Source organism: Elephantulus edwardii, unplaced genomic scaffold (genome assembly GCF_000299155.1).
Source record: "Elephantulus edwardii isolate Elephantulus edwardi_28Jun2011 unplaced genomic scaffold, EleEdw1.0 scaffold00151, whole genome shotgun sequence".
Lineage (NCBI taxonomy): Eukaryota > Metazoa > Chordata > Mammalia > Macroscelidea > Macroscelididae > Elephantulus > Elephantulus edwardii.
In genome coordinates, this window is record NW_006399901.1 from 5,691,555 (window position 1) to 5,708,566 (window position 17,012).

Below are 17,012 nucleotides of genomic sequence, written 5' to 3' on the forward strand. Positions count from 1 at the left end.
GAGAGGGGAAACCAAGTTTATCCTTGGAGGCTAGGATTTTCAAGTTCTGTCTCACATACTTTGGGCATGTGGCCAGGAGGGAATGATCCTCTGAGAAGGGTATCATGCTAGGAAGGGTAGAGGGTCAGCGCAGGAGAGGAAGATCCCAGATGAGATGGATTGCAGTAACTGGGGCAATGGGTACAGTAACTGGGGGACTGGCTGAGGACAGGGGAGGCTTCAGAGCTGCTCTACATAGGGTTGCTATGACGACTCGATGGCACATAATAAAAGCAACAATGGAAGATTCACCAGAGAGAGTAATCAGGGTGTTTATATCAGGTCCCGCAGGTGTATCCAAATAGCTGAGCCATGGGCTTGCTTTCTGGGCAGCCACACCCTTGGGAGAAGGTTGCTCCTGACTCATTCCCTCTGACGGAAAAAAAGTCACTTGGGATTCCATTTCTGTCCCTCGCAGGATGAACTCTGTAGCCCAGACCCTGCCCTGTCTGATGAGCTGACCTCCATCCTCAACGAGCTCACTCAGCTGAGCAAAAGCGAGCACTGCAAAGTGGCCCTCAGAGCCAGACAGGTGAGAACTGGGTGCGGCCCTACTGTGTGCAGCCTCATCATGTACGGTTCACTGCATACAATCACATCATGCTGCTCTGTCGTGAGCAACTTGACTGTGTGCACACCACTGTTTGGTCCTACTGTGCACAGCCTCAGTGTACATAAGCCCCACTCAATGTGACCCCACTGTACAGTCCCACTGTGCAGCCCTACATCCAGGAACCCCCCAAGTAAATTTCCACTCTGTGTGGCCTCACTGTGTGCAGTCTGGCTTGCATGTCTTTGCCATAAACTGCCCCACTCTGCACGTAGCCATTGAGTGTGATCTCACTGTTTGCCATCCTACTGTGAGTAATCCCATCATGCCTGGCCACGTTGTGCAGTCCCACCATAGACATTGGTGGTCCCACCATCCATGAGCTGCTACCGCCCCTTGTCTCTGACTCGACCTGCCCTTGGTGCTCTGCCTGAGAAGCTGGCTCACTCGGCCTCACCGGTGCGCCCTGTTCCAGATCCTGATTGCCTCCCACCTCCCTTCATATGAGCTGAGACACAACCAGGTGGAGTCCATTTTCCTGTCTGCCATTGACATGTACGGCCACCAGTTCTGCCCGGAAAACCTCAAGGTGAGGCCCCTCCTCCCTCCCATCTCCCACTGTGGCCCTAGCAGGGGTCCCCGGGGATGTAGGCTCCCTTGCCCTTGAGATGCTGACAGTCCTGTGGGCATGGTTGAAAGTCTGGCCCTTCAGCCTAGTGGGGGTTGCCTGGGGCGGGTGAGAGAAGGGCAGGGGCGACTGGAGCTAGGTCTGGAAGGAAGGCTGCTGGCTTGGGGAGGATGCTCTGGCAGGTTCCACTTGTAAAATCCAGCTGTGGTCCTTCGTGCTTGGATGTGGCACATGTACAAGGCAGCGTCTAGGTTCATCTTAGCTTTACACCCCCTCTCCCTGCTTATTCACAAACGCCCAGATCCACCGCGTGTCTGATCCTGGGGTCCCTGAGTCCCCAAGGGCTATTGAGTTCTCTGACCGCCTCCCCCCCCATACAGCTACCTCCTGGAGGGAACCTGTGTACTTGGAGACTGGGCAGCATTTATCTGTAACCCCCGGGGGCTTCGCTTCCTCATTCCCACCTTCCCACTTATCATCTGCTGGTTAAAGCTTGTTGATTTTTTTTTTCTTTTCCCCACCAGAAACTGATCCTTTCAGAAACAACCATCTTTGATGTCCTCCCCACTTTCTTCTATCACACCAACAAAGTTGTGTGCATGGCTTCCCTGGAGGTAAGGAGGAGAAGCCCTTACACACCAGTAAGCAGTCCTTCCACTGCCGAGGCCGGGCTTAGCCTCCCTGGCCCGCTCACCCAACACCTACAAAGGTCCCCTAGCATTATCTCCATAAAGGAGGCATCTTTCCTCCTTTATGGAGCTGAGGCGCAGACAAGCCAATGACTTGACTTAAGGTCAGTCGCACGGCTAAGAAGTGGCAGAACCAGAATTTAAGCTGTTGTCATTATGTACTGTGAAGTCAGAACCGACTCATAGCTGGCCCTCCAGTGGGTTTTCAGAGGTGGTAAATCACACAGAAGGAGATTGCCCATCTTTCTCTTTTGGAACATCTGGTAGACTCAAACCATGTGCCTTTGGGTTGGCAGCACAACTCTTTACAACCAAGCCACCAGAGCTCCCTTAGGGTTCAAACTAGGTCTGTCTTACTCTAGAGTTAACTCTTGTAGCCACTGTACTATCTTACCTGTCCTTCCCACTGGGCTCTGGAAAGGCATGTGGTCATTGTCCGTAGTGCTTTTGCATCAGGTCGTGGAGACCTGCAGTGACACCATAACACCTTCTGGGGTTTCCTAGGATGTCACCTTCACAGGAACAGATCACCAGGTCTTTTCGCTACGGGACCTCTCGGTGGGTCCAAACACCAGCTTTTCTATGACAGGCAAGTGCTTAACTCTGCACCATCAGGACTCCTGAGATTCTGGGCGTGGCTCAGCCCAGGGCCTCACAAGGCCACAGCCCAGATGTCAGGTGGGCTCCGTTCCTTCTTTGAGCTCCGAGTTCTGCTCCAAGTTCAGTGCAGGTCAACGGCATTTGGTTTCTGATGGCTGTAAGCATAGCCCTCATTATTTTATTATTATTATTATTATTATTATTATTATTATTATTATTATTATTAATGTTCTTTATTTTTCACTATCAGCTGGCTGCCATTCTCTGTCCTCATGTCCGACCCTACTTCCTGCCTGTGTGACCTTGTGCTGGTGCAGGCAGTATTGCCAAAGACTTTTCTGCCTGGCATTACGAAAGCTGAAGGAGCCTTGTGGGGTGGGACAGAGAAGGGTGTGGCCAGCAGCACACCCGAATCAGAGCCAGTTCCCCTGGCTCCTGCCCCAGCCTTTCTCCCTCTTTCTTGAGTTCACAGTAGGGCAATGACTCCTGTCTTTGTTAATTTTAGGAAATCAGTAGTTTTGGCCCACCCTTTCAGAATCTTTTCAAGAAAATATGAGATGACTCTTGGTTTCTCCCTGACTCTTCTCTCCATGTTTGCTGTGGCTGAGGCTGGTCTTCTCCGGGTTCTTCGCTCTCTGAGCTCAGGGTCTTGGTCACCTGGCATCCCCACTTCCTCTTCCACCTTCTTTTAAGCCTGTGGGTCACCTGTCTTCTATACCTTCATGGGAATAGCCGAGGCTTGTGAGCTGAGTGGCACAAGCAATTAGGTACTCAGCTATTCACCAAAATGTTAGAGGTTGGAGTCCATCCAGAGGTGCCTCAGAAAAAAGGCCTGGGCATCTTCCAGAATAATCCCAGCTCTTGAAAACCCTCCGGAGCACGTTTTCCTCTAATACCCTGAGTTGGAGTCAGATTAATGACAGCTGTTTTCTGATAGTGCTGTCAAGTTACAATCAAAAGCTGAGAAATTGCATCTGTGTGCAAACTGTGATCTGCTTTTACAGGAAAAGTTTACCAGCCCCAGCTCTGCAGCTGAGCGAGCTCTGGTGGCTTAGTGGGTAAAGGAGACACACTGTCAACCCAAAGGCAGGCAGTTCGAACAGAGGGAAAAAGATGGGTGATCTCCTCCCATGCAGTTCAGTGCCTCTGAAAACCCACTGGAGGGTCAGCTATGAGTAGGTCCCAACTCAACTGCGATGAATTTTTTTTTTAAGCTCAGGAGCTAAGCAGTGATATTTTGAGGTGTGAGCTGGTTTGCCTTTTGCTATTGGCTTGATCTTGGTCTTTGTGCCTCTGGCCCACACTTTCTCAGGTTTGGGGTGTCTTTCACGCCCTCTGAGAATGCCTGCTGTGCCTCTGTCCCAGGTGTATGTGCGGAGGGGCTACATTGCCTACGAGCTCAACAGTTTACAGCACTGGCAGCTCCCGGACGGCACCTGTGTGGTGGAATTCCAGTTCATGCTGCCCTCCTCCCACCCAAACAGGTAGGGAGCTGGCACACCTGGGCCTCCCTCCTCCCACCCGAACAGGTAGGGAGTGGGCACACCTGGGGACACCTGGGATTCCCTCCTCCCTCAGCTCTGGAGATCCGACTGAGCAGGGACCACCAAGCGTAACTGGGAACCGTGACGGAGGGATATCAGGGTTACCACCTCCCCCTGCTCCATCTCTCAGTCTCTGCTCTTGTTAATAAAGTGGAGATAGCCCAGTGTTTACCACATAGACCTTCACTGGTACCATGGCAGCTCCCCATGTTAGTGAAATCAATGCTGGTGCCGCAGACCTTGAGTTCAGCTCTTTAGTGACATTAGCTGCACTGTGAGTGTGCCACGGCTCCGTGTGGTTCGAGGCTCCTGGAACAGACAATGCAGAAAGGACTGTTTCCCCATCACAGACCATGGGGAAGAGTCAGTGAAACAAGACGCAGACGGCTCTTGGGACAGTGCTCAGGACACACAGAGTGCTCAGTGACGGTTCTCAATCGTCACGGCGAGTGTCATGGCCGTTACTGTCTGGTGGCAGGGCTTCTCTGCCTCGTGACCACATGCTTCCAGAATCGCTTGATTGCCCTCAGCCTTCATCTGGAGGAAACGTGTTCTCATTGTTTTACCAACCAGGGCCACTTAAGAGGCTGCAACTTAAGCCGTTTTGCTTTCACTCCCCATTGACTTGAAGATGGAATTGGAGCCACACTCTTCCCACTTCCTCCCTGTGATTCTGGTTTCCATGAATCCTGTCCCACCCCCTCCTGCCTTCTGAGCTTTGTCCCTGGGCAGGTGCTGCTGTCTGGATCCTGTGTGACTGATGGTTCTGAGGGATGAGCACCCAGCTGGCGTTACTGCCCACATTTGTCTGCTGTTTGCATGAATGTTGAACTACAGGGCTGAGTGGTATTCAAAGGGTCACTCAGGGCCCCAGGCTCAGGGGTACCACCAGTCTATCAGACCAGCAGGCGGGGTCGCATTCTGGCCACTCTTAGACACACTTCACTGACATTGGTGGCATTCACTGTGCGGTACAACCTTCACCACTGACTAGCTCCCCCACTTTCTCATTATCCTAAAGAGACCCTCAAAGAGACACTCAATACCCCTTCAGTGCTAACTCCCAAATACCTGTCAGTCCCTGTCACTGTCACGGCTGCGCCGGCCCTGACTCGCCATGACCCTGTGTGTGCACTGCTGTGCGTCAGCCCGTCGCTGCACTCGGTAGCGAACCTCGTTGAGGATAGGCCTCTTTTTCTGTGACCCCTACTTCTCCTAGCATGATGCCCTTCTCTGTGACTGGTTCCTCCTGATGACACACTCAAGAGTATCTAAGACACAGTCTCCCGTCCTTGCCTCTAAGAAGTCTAAACCCGCCTGAGCTATTGCCATTTCAACAAGTCCATTTCAGTGCGTGGCAACTCTCATGGCTGTAAACCTTTCCAGGAAGAGACTGCCTGTCTTTCTCAGAGCAGCTGGTGGATTTGAACCACTGACCTTTTGGTTAGCCCCACACCACATAACACACTTCCCTACTTCTAAGACTCTTTGGAATGACTAATTTACCATGGTCACTGTGCACTTATCTGGTCTATGGATTCATATAAGTGAGATTATACATTGCTTGGCTTGTTTTCCTCAGCATAGTCTTCTTAAAATCCATCAGTATCCTAAAAATGTCATTCCTTTTCATGACTGAGTACAATTCCACTTGGAGCTCAGGTGGCATGGCGGTTAAGCACTTGATGGCAAACCTGCAAGTCAGCAGTTTGAACCCAACCAGCTGCTCTGTGGAAGGAAGAGATAAGAGTCCGTTCCTGTAAAGAGTCTGGCTCTGAGACCCTGTGAATTGCAATCGGCTTGACGGCAGCGAGTTCACTATTCTCATATATTGAGAGACCACATTGTGTTTCTCCATTCATCGTTCAGGCTGTTCTCCCCTTGTGGCAAATGTGGAACGTGAAGGTGAATGTCAAGGTTTCCCATCTGTCTCTAACTCATTTTATTTCAGGGCCCACCGTGCACTTCTGGTCAGGTAGAGTGTAATACCTCCTCCTATAGTACTTACGGCTCTGGGACCTGAGGGGTGCTCTCTCACTCTCCACCTCTGTGGTTCTGGTTATCTAAGGCCTTGCTTGTGGCTACAACAGTCTCCTGATTTGGGGGCTCCATTGATCGAATCTCATGTCTACAAGGGCAGCAGGGCTTCCTCTGGCCTCTTGGGATTTTCAGAAACATATTCTCTTTTCTTTGGTTTTTAAGGAGAAAGAGGCTGTGCTCTTAGTGGATGAAGGGGGAAAGGTGCTTCCTGTGAGTCACCTCCTCTTGCATTTTTCAGTCATTTCTGTCTGTCTTGTTTCCAAAACAAGGGATTGTGGCATTGTACACGGTTGAGGGAATGGGGATTGTGCTCTGGGGTCTCTGGGGGACAAGGACTAAGAGATTCAGAGATACCTCTGAGGAGGACATCTGTCCTCTTTTGGAGACATTATTTCAGCAGGTCCCCCGTCAGGGAGGGTGGCTCCGTGAGAGAGGCCTGTAGGCTGGGCTCACTTTCTGAGAAAGAAGCAGTTGTGTTTTAGGACAACTTTTTGTAACTTCCTGGTGGTGATGCCAGTGAAGGCACAGAGTCCTATTTTGTTGACCCAGAGAGACTCTGTCTCAGATACTCACATTAAAAGCGTATTGTTTTGCATTTAGGTACATTTTTTTTCTGTGAATACACAAAACATACGTTGGCATGGTAACCTGTACATGGACAATATACTGACACTTCACTGATTATAGTTTTTATGTTATACACCCATTCTCACTGTCTTTCCCAAGTTATCTCCTCAGCCCTTGATTTTGCTCTTGGCTGAGGCTATTAGAAGTGTCCCTTGGGCCTCTCTCACCACATGAGACCCCTCTTCTGCAGCTTCCTCCCTCCAGTTCTGTGGACCTCTGGTTAGCCCTCAACATCTGCACCTGTGAAATGGGCACACTGTGAATTGAGTGATGGGGAGCAGAGGGGCCAGTAGGATTTCTGGTTATGCAGGTAGCATGCTCCAGTGGCCTCAGGGGGCACTAGTCAGAGGGTGGGGAGTTGTGGAGCACCCACCTGTCCCTTCACCTTTTGGTTTCAGCTCCAACCCAATATTTCCCTATAGCAAAGTAGTCACAGGGACCTTTGGTGGCTCAGTGGTAAGGAATTGGGCTGCCAACAAAAGGGTATGTAATTTGAATTCACCAGCTGCTCCATGGGAAAAAGACGGGCAGTCGGCTCCCCGTGTAATTTACAGCCCCTGAAAACCTGCTGGAGGGTTAGCTGTGGGTCACTTCTGACTTGACAGCACAGAAGAATAGACCTTACCATGTTTTTAAAGAAATGCAAGAAATCTGGATTTTTTTTCCCCCTTAAAAAAAAAATCCAAGCACCTTGAGTTTTCCAGTGTGGGTAACTGGTAATGATCTCAAGTCCCTGGGTGCCGTGAATAGTTAATGTGCCTGGATCCTCACCAAGAAGTTGGAGATTCATGTTCACTCAGAGATGCTGCAGCAGAACTGGCTACCTACTTCCCCCAAACCAGCCACTTAAAGGGACCCTGTAGGGAGTGCTGTGCTGCCCTGCCAGGCTTCCTGTTCATGGGGTTTAACCATGAGTCAAGGCCCCTGTTACCAGTTAATGTTGTTGTTGTTGTGATGTGCCATCAAGTCACCTGTGACTCATAGCGACCCTATATACAACAGCCCTAAACCCTGCTCTATCCTGTGACAATCTTATTGTTTCTGACACACCTACCCCCATTACCCCAGTCACTGAGTCAATCCATGTCATCCAGGGTCTTCCTCTCTTGTGCTGACCCTCCACCCTCCCAAGCATGATGTCCCTCTCCAAGGACTGGTCCCTCCTTGCAACGTGCCTGAAATATGTCAGATGGAGCTTTAGTCTTTGCGTACAAGGAGCAGCCTGGTTTCACTCTCTCTAGGACAAACCTGTTTGTTCTCCTAGTAGTCCATAGTGTATTCAGTACTCTTCTCCAGCACCACAGCTCAAAGGCATCAATTCGCCTTCTGTCATCACTAGTCATTGTTCAGCTTTCTGATGCATATAGCACCTAGTTGCAAAGACTATGGCTCAGACACACCTTAGTCTCCAGACTGACGTTGTTTCTCTTCAGTGCTCCAGAGATGTCCCTGACAGCCGACTTTCCTAGTGCAATTAATCTTTTGATTTCCTGGCCTTTGAAATAACAGGCCTTTGAAAACCCCACGTACCAGTTAATGAGAATCTGTTAACTTGTAAAAATGATATTTCAGCATGCAGCTGGGACCAAACAAAGCCAGCTTTGAGGGGAGTGGGTACGCATTGCCCTGTTGGTGTGGCCTCTGGGCTTGGCTGTTGGGTATCAGCATCCCAGGGGGTGTGGATAAAGACTTTAGAGATATGCAAGAGCCACGCTTCCCTGCCTGTGGTTAGGGGTGGGGCTGTGGGTCCCTAAGACCACCTCCTAGATTTGACAGTTTGCCAAGGGGGACTTATAAGACTCAGCAGATAGCTTCACTCATAGCTGTAATTGGAGACAATGACAAGGGGCAGAGGGCTGTTAGGAGGGTGGAAAGGTGATGGGGTGAATCTTGGGGGAGACCAGGTGCACGTTTCTAGAAGCTTCTCTTAGTGAAGCCACACAGACCAGGAGCCGCCAGGTTGCCTCCATCTGGCTGACGGTAATTCACGCTTGTAAGAGCAGAACTGGGCTCTGGGGGGTTTGTAGTGGCTGATTGCTTGCAAGTCGGTGGCCAGGCCTTCCTTCTGGCTCCCCTGCAGGTAGACTGGAATCTCAGCCTTTTTTGGGGCAGCACATTAATCCTTTGCACACCCCAGGAACTCTATTCCAATTCCTCCAGCTAGAGATTGGAACAGCGCAGGTAGAGGGTTGAAAGTTTGAGACTTGATACCCAGTGTTCTTAGTGGGGCTGGTCTTGTACATGCTCTAAGTCTCGCATGTCCCCAGATTCTAGACACCCAGAAAGAAAGAGGGCATTCAGCATGTCCTACCTGTCTGTACAGACAATTGAGGTTCAGAAGACACCCTGCCCAGCCCTGAAGTGGCCCCGCCTCGCACGCTGGCCTCTCTGGATGATCTGAGGCCTGCTGTCAGCTCCTTTTGGCGCAGTGTCTGATATAAACAGCGCCCCCTTTGCTCCAGGGTCTGGTTCCTGCACTCTCAGGTGACCCATGTGGGTTGGCTCTGGTGACGTGTGGCCCTTTCCACTCCTACCTCTGCTGGTCCCTGGGACAGACCTGGTGTTCCTGATGACAGACCTGGTGGCTGGCTGGAGCGTAGGTTTGCTAGAGGCAGAGGGAGCTGAGCAAGCAGAGTGCTGGGTGTGTCTGGACCAAGCCCGCTTGCTTGGGGAGCTCCCAGGGACAGGTTCCCCAGGAGAAATTGGCACTGGGCGTGTTCATTCACCACTCTGGATTTAGTCAGAACCATGTGGGGTCTGGACATGCATGCATGCCTCCATCAGTCATTCATCCATTCATTCATTCCTTCACTTATTGAACTCTTGATGGGTCCTGAGCACTCCCTGTGACTCCTTAGTCGCTGGCCCCAATCTCATCCCCCAACCTGAAGCCAGCCTGGCTCTTAGGAGCCTCAGGGGCAGGTCCTAGGGCTGGGCCTGCCACCCCCTCATCCCTGCTTCTCGCTGCCCCGCAGGATGGCCGTGCCCATCAGCGTGTCCAATCCTGATCTGATGAGGCACAGCACGGAGCTCTTCATGGACAGCGGCTTCTCCCCGCTGTGCCAGCGCATGGGGGCCATGGTCGCCTTCCAGAGGTTCGAGGACTTCACCAGGTACCTGGTGTGGTGAAGGGCGGGTGAGGCTTCCAGACCCCAGTCTTCCCCGGACACATGGGCTGAGAGAGGCCTCCACATCCTCGGACTTTGTAATTACAGAATATTACACAGCATTGTAGCCAAGAATGTGGGGTTTTGCTTCAGCCTGGCTGCATGGAAACCTTAGCAAAGCGTGTAACCCCATCTGTACCCCAAATGCCTCTCCATAGTCAGTAAAACACAAATAGACATTGTTCTACTCTGCTTTCAGCCAGGATCCAGCTGACCTCAAATCAGAGCCTATCAGAGATGATGAGAATGGTACAGGATAGGACAGGATTTAGATCTGTTATTCATTCGGTTGCTATGAGTTGTGTTCGACCCCACGACTCTTAACAACAACATACCTCGGTTTCCTCATCTGCAAAGTGAAAGTAGGAGTAAGATGACGACTTAGAGTTGCCGTGAATATATTAGCTTCTATACACACATTGCTATACTTTGGACATGTTGCAAGGAGGGACCAGTCCTTGGAGAGGGATGTCATGCTTGGGAGGGTGGAGGGACAGTGCAGGAGAGGAAGACCCTTGATAAGTTGGATTGACTCAATGACTGGGGTAAGGGGGGTAGATGTGTCAGAGACAGTAAGATTGGCTCAGGATAGAGCAGGGTTTAGGGCCGTTGTACATAGGGTCACTGTGAGTCACAGGTGACTCGACGGCACGTAACAACAACAACAACAACATACACACCATGCTGTTGTAACATATGCCATGTCATTGGTGTGTCTAGGACATGTTCAGGGAGTGATGGGGGTCAGTGTTGTTACCCTGACCACATGTCACTGGATGTGGTTACCAGACTGGACTCTTGTTGGGTCTTCACCAGCCTTACAAAGCTTGACTCAGGTGAGGTTCAGTTCCAGGCTCTCTGTCCACAAAGAGGGGGCTAAACTCAGTCCCCACTGATGCCAATAGTATTTACAAATTGTTCTGTATCCATGGCCACAGATCACATTGGTCCATTCTTCCATGGGGAGAACCCATCAGAGGTGCCTTTGGCCTGTCAAGGAACCAGTGAGGTGTATTCAGGTTGGGTGATAACAGAAAGCATTGCTTGGGGAAGAAGGCTGTCAGCATAGGACGCTGCCCCCAGCCTCCCTTCTGCCCTGTGCCCCCAGGAACTTTGATGACGTGATCTCCTGCTTTGCCAACGTGCCCAAGGACACCCCACTATTCAGCAAGGCCCAGACCTCCCTGTACTCTGATGATGTTGGCAAGGTAATGTCCAGGGGGTGGCAAGGCCTTGAAGTGGGAAAGTGAGGACCCTCAGGAGGTGGGGGTGTGTGGAAGGGAGCAGTGGGATTTGAGGGTAATTGAGAGAAGGCATTGGGAGTTTGGAGGGTTAGAACCCTCGGGAGTTGAGGGGGGTATGGAAGGGATTATGGGTCTTTGACTGTTGATGGATGAGAGAGGGGCATTGGGGGGGGAGGTGTGGGAGAGGGTGAAAGCCTTGGGAGTTGGGAGAACGGGGTACAAAAGAGGGCAGGGGTCTCAGGATGGGTGGAGGGGCTGAAGGCTGCCTCCTACCGAGCATTCATGTCATGATTTCTGTTGTCAGGGCATCAAGGATGAGCCAATCCACATCCTGAACGTGGCCCTGCAGGTGGCAGACCACCTGGAGGACGAGGAGTTGGTCCCCATCTTCCGGACTTTCGTGCAGTCCAAGGTGCTTAGGTGGGAGCAGTGGGAGGTCCCTTGAGAAGTTGGATGGGATGGTCTTGGCAAGTTGCCTTGTGGCCTGAGAGATTCGAGGATGCCATGTCGCTGAACACTTCAGAGATTGGCCTGGCCCCCTGTCCTGGCTGGTTTCACCCCCAACTGGCACCCTGCAGCTGCAGCTCAATGTGGCGGAGCCTTATTTGCTACATGTGTACATGGGACCAGACTTCTCTGTGCTTTGACACTGCAGCGGTGGCAGGGAGGGGGCTGCTTTCACTGGACCTGTGACGAATCGGTCAGTGTCGACATGATGTGTTGTCCAAAGTGGACGCTCAAAATACAGGCTCCCTGCAGAGCAGCAGGAGAAAACCCCCACTTATTAGTGAACCTGCACAGTTCAAACCTGTGTCCAGCTGCAATTTAACTGTTCTGTAGAGCATGACATGTGTCCTGTCAGCATTTGCTACCTGTCACCCCATTCAATGACCTCAGTACCTTTGGTCATGCTGTGTGACCTTGACCTCTATGCATTTCCACATTTTCCTATTAGCCTTAACATTTAGTTCCTCTCAAACAAACTCCCTCTTTCCCCCTGCCTCTTATCCCATTCTATGAGTGAACTTTGGTTTGTATACATTTGCCTATTGTTGTTGTTAAGTCTGGTGAAGGGAACCAAAGGAAGGAATGAAGAATTCAGAGTTCAAACACTGATGGCCCTCCTACCACTGATAAGAAGAGCAAACAGCCTTGGCAGTTGTTGTGTGCCATGGAGCCGGGCCGACTCAGAGCTGACGCTCCGGCAGGTCTTCAGAGGCTTTTATCGCATGGAAGGAGATTGTGTATCTTTCTTCCACAGAACAGCTGGTGGCCTCAAACTGTGTGCCTTGAACCACTAGGTCACCAGAGCTCCCATTTTATTTGCCAACTCTACGTATTTCATGTAAATGGGAATATACAATATTTGTCCTTTGATGGCAAACTTATTTTGCTCAGCATATTTTCAGGGGCACATCCGTAATGTGGCATGCATCAGCACTTGATTCTTTTTCATGACTGAATATTCCATTGCGTCTTTGGGTTTTCATACAGAGAAACATCCTTGTGGATTACGGACTCCGAAGAATCACATTCTTGGTCGCACAAAAGGTCAGTCCAATTGTCAGTGCAACTCTGAGTCCTTCCCCTTCTCTTCGACCCAGAAGGCTCTGTCTCCTCTGTTCCTTGCTGGAATTTGATCCTGGAGTTTCGGGTGGAAGATCACTAGTAAAAGAGAAGGCTGTTGAGTGATTCCTACTGGGAACACTTACTATCATTTAAAAAAGATAAATCACAAAATGAATGCGTTGATTTTTTTTTCTTAACTGAGTCTCGCTTGCCTTAATTATCTTATATGTGGATTTCTATTTTTTGCAGAAAGAATTTCCCAAGTTCTTCACATTCCGAGCAAGAGATGAGGTATGAATCAAAGCCGGTAGGGTTCTCCTTTCTTTTAATACTCATGAAAAATTTGGGCCCCAGCTTTGGAGACACCCCTAATTCTGGAGCATGACAACTATTTTGTGGACTCTACCTCATCCTAGGATTGCAGCAACCCTGTTTTCTGGGTAGAACTCACGTCTTTAGTTCCCCACCCTTGTAGCTTTCCCTCGTGAATTCTCCCCACTTAAATAAGTTTTGTCCTTGCTGGAATCTCCAGTTAGACAGTTTTACCCATCTCCTTTTTTCTTTTTGTCTTTTTCTGGAACAGAGATTGGCAAACTTTAATCTGTGGGCTGTTGTTGTAAATAAAGTTTTATTGGTACACAGCCACACTTAAAAGGTTTGCTGATGTATAACATAGACTAGAACAGAAAAGAACAGAACAGAAGGGTGTTCTTGTGGCCTAGAGGGTAAAGAATTAGCCAAAGACAAGTGGTTCATATCCACCAGCTTTTCTGTGGGAGAAAGATGGGCATTCTCCTCCCATCCTCTGAAAACCTGCTGGAGGGCCAGCAGTGGGTCTGTTTCAGCTCCGTGACAGTAGCTAGACTGAGGGATTCTTGAATACACTTGCTCCAAGCACAAGTTCGTAACTCATCCAGGTTCATATTTTAATTGATCCAAAGCCTCACTTCTTCTAGCTAAGGACTGTCCCTTCACTCTGGCTCCCAGCACTATCATCACTTCCGCTGGGATCCACTTTGTCACAAGCAGACCAGGTGTTAGCGACTTTGCAGGGTTGCTTTTGTGTGCCAGCCACTTCAGCAGGTGCTGGGCTAGGCTTCCCTTGAACTCAGGTGTGTAAGCACATCACTCTCGTGGCATGCACCACCCTCTTCTGGTGACCCATGCCTAACCCAGAGGCCAATACAGTTCTCTCTCTCTGGAGGTTTGAATCCACTGGTGACTCCGCAGGAGAAAGATGGACAGTATCTTTCTGTTCAGTTTACTGCTTGGGAAAGCCAGTGAGTCAGCTATGAGTGTGTGCAGTGGCAGTGCATGAGTGAGTGAGTTTCCACCGTGAACTCTGGGGTCTGCAGGACAGGGCGTGCACTGAGCAGGTGCTGGACCCTAATGATGGGTTCTCTGCGTGCATGTGTTTCTTGGATCGGTGTCTGTTACTTGTGTGCATTTATGTTTCTGTTTGTCTTTGTTGTGTACATGTGTCTCTGTCTGGTGCCCACATGTCTGTGGTGTGTATCTGTGTCACTGTGACTGGTGGCATGTGTCTGTCTCTTATGTTGGTGCATCTACATATCTCTGCATCTCTCTTTCTGTGGTCCTTCTGTCTGTCTGCATGTCTGTGTGTTTGTGTGATCTTTGTGTCTCTGTCTGTATGGCCTCTGTCTATCTCTGTGAGTGTATATGTGTATCTTCCTGTTTATCTCTGTGTGTGTGCCACTGTGTATGTGTGTTTGTCTGTGTGTGCATCTGTCTGTGTGTGTGTTTATGTATGTTTGTGTGTGTCTCTGCATCTCTCTGCATCTCTGGTTTATGTGTGTGTACATTTGGGTATCTGTGCGTCCCTGTGTATGCTTTTGTGTATCTGTTTCTTTGTGTGCGTTTATCTGCATATCTCTCTGCATCTCTGTATCTCTGGTTTATGTGTGTGTCTGTACATTTATGTATCTGAATCTCTGTGTCTCTGTGTTTGTGTTTGTGTATCTGTTTATCTTCCTGTGTCTGTGTACTTGTATGTATGTATATGTGTACATCTCTCTGTGTATATGTTTATCTGTGTGTCTCTCTTGTGTCTGTGTATGTATGTGTGTATTTGTATATCTGTGTCTCTCTCTGTGTCTCTACACCTTTGTGCATCTCTGATTTATGTACCTCTGTGTGCATTTGTATCTCTGTGCAACTGTGTGCCTGTCTGCATGTGTCTGTCCTCTCTCTGGTGGCCTGCAGTTTGCTGAAGACCGCATTTACCGTCACCTGGAACCCGCCCTGGCCTTCCAACTGGAGCTCAGCAGGATGCGAAACTTTGACCTGACGGCTGTGCCCTCTGCCAACCACAAGATGCACCTGTACCTGGGCGCCGCCAAGGTGAAAGAAGGCGCGGAGGTGACAGACCATAGGTTCTTCATCCGGGCCATCATCAGGCATTCGGATCTGATCACGAAGGTAAGTGGCACGGGTTGTTGGGGCCCTGACTTTGTTCCTTATGTCCTTGTCCTTCCTTTACCAAGTTCATGCTCCAGGCCAGGCCTTGGGCTAGCCACTGATCACTCTGTGGTGTGGCAGTGATTGTCCCCAAGTTGGTGGCATGTGGCTCCATTTTTTGTGTTGCCTGCATTTCTCTGCTTGAGAAGAGGGTTGTGGCCATGGCAGGGCACTGGCTTGTTAAGGGACTGGCTAAGGGATCATTTTCATAGTTTCTTGCATTTGTAAGATCACTGGCTTGTTAAGAGACTGATAGAGTTAATGTGTGGTGTCCTTTCACTGTTACTGGCATCTATAAAGGTAGCCCTATAAAAGGGGTTCTGTTAAGACATCCCCAGCAGTTACAACAATTTCACCCTGTTTCAGAGGTTGGCAGAAGTAATCCATGTTGGTACTAGAAAAATCTCAAATGGACTCTTCCATTGAGAATTTAAATGGAAAGTGATTTTTAACCATTAAGTGCAAGGATGCAGAATCCTGCCTCCTGGCGGTTTCTGCGGCAACCTCTAGATGAGACTCTGCTTTTAGAGTCATAGGTTCAAGGCTGCAGACGGATGCTCAGGGGACTGGGCATTTGTAGACTTCTGGTTTCTGGTAGACAGGCCTCTGGATTTTCTTCCTACTGGTGTTCATTCATCCACGGCATCCTTGTGGGTAGTGAGATGGTATTTCCTTGCATGGATAGATTGGGAATGTGGGATTTTTTTTATAGATAAGATTTTTTATTTTGTAATAGAGTTTTTTTAAGGTTAAAACAATTTAGGCTTACAGAAAAATTGTATACAACCTATAGCAGCCCCATGTGCCTCCTGCTTGCTGTCTCTCCTATTTAATTGTTGTTTGTTGTTGGTAGGTTGCATTGGCTATAAACTGGGCATTTTTTATTTTTGTTAACAATCAAATGTAAGCTGGTTGGTCATTTTTATTTCTTTAACAATCAGCTGTAGGCTGGAAGCCTCTTGTTTAAGCAATCAGGACCTGGTGGGCGGCTCTTTGTATTTAAAAGTTGGTTGAGTCTTGCCTGAGAGTCTCTAGCTTGGAACAGTTAGATTCTGGGGATAAGTTGTTTTGATTTAGTTGGGAGTTGGGTGTAAACTGGATGTTTTTTTATTTTGTTAATAATCAAGTGTAAGCTGATTGACCATTTTTATTTTGTTAACAATCATCTGTGGGCTGGAAGCCTGTTTAATTACACAAATGCAATGTAAGTGATTTGTCTGATGGAACTTGTTTTGAGGACTGAGCTGTTCGACATGTGCACCAGTACAACAGCAAATGTAATTCGCTGCTATCATTTTTTTCAGTTGTGATTTGAGTGCACATTTACAAAGCAAATTGATTGTCCATTCAACTATCCGTACCCATTCTGTTTTGTAACATTAACAACAATAGTCACACTCTAATATAGTTTTTCCTACTTCCTCCCTGTAATTCTCATTTCCATTAATTCTTCTAGCCTACCCCTTCCTGTCTTCTAGGCTTTATCCATGGGCACATTCTGAAAAATGAGGATGGGACAATTCATGAACAATTCTCTGGAATGTCCTGCCTTCTGGCCTTTGGCTCAAATTTTCTACATTTTTGTGTGTATGATTATTTTCACCATTTGTTCAACCATTATGGCTGTCCATTTCCAAATTTTTCAGTCATCCTTACCAAATATTTATTCTCCTACTCCACAATCAACACTCTTGGTACCAGGAAATTTAAAGACAAATTGCATTGGGGAAGTCTGTTGTCAGAGACCTCTCTAAAGTACTGAAGAGCAGTGTCAGTCTGGAAACTAAGGTACACCTGAACAAGGCCATGTTGTTGTTGTTGTTGTTAAGTGCCGTTG

General features: G+C 49.1%; 1 protein-coding gene across 1 annotated transcript in view; it reads left to right on the forward strand.

Moving 5' to 3' along the window:
* Positions 1-17,012, forward strand: part of ACACB (acetyl-CoA carboxylase beta) — a 153,318-nt gene that overhangs the window by 102,181 nt on the left and 34,125 nt on the right. Inside the window, exons 24-33 of the mRNA XM_006894831.1 lie at positions 458-571; positions 1,065-1,178; positions 1,742-1,831; positions 3,872-3,990; positions 9,693-9,830; positions 10,993-11,092; positions 11,433-11,540; positions 12,623-12,679; positions 12,947-12,988; positions 14,921-15,136. Coding sequence (XP_006894893.1) covers positions 458-571; positions 1,065-1,178; positions 1,742-1,831; positions 3,872-3,990; positions 9,693-9,830; positions 10,993-11,092; positions 11,433-11,540; positions 12,623-12,679; positions 12,947-12,988; positions 14,921-15,136 — 1,098 coding nt within the window. The remainder of the gene's footprint in view (positions 1-457; positions 572-1,064; positions 1,179-1,741; positions 1,832-3,871; positions 3,991-9,692; positions 9,831-10,992; positions 11,093-11,432; positions 11,541-12,622; positions 12,680-12,946; positions 12,989-14,920; positions 15,137-17,012) is intronic.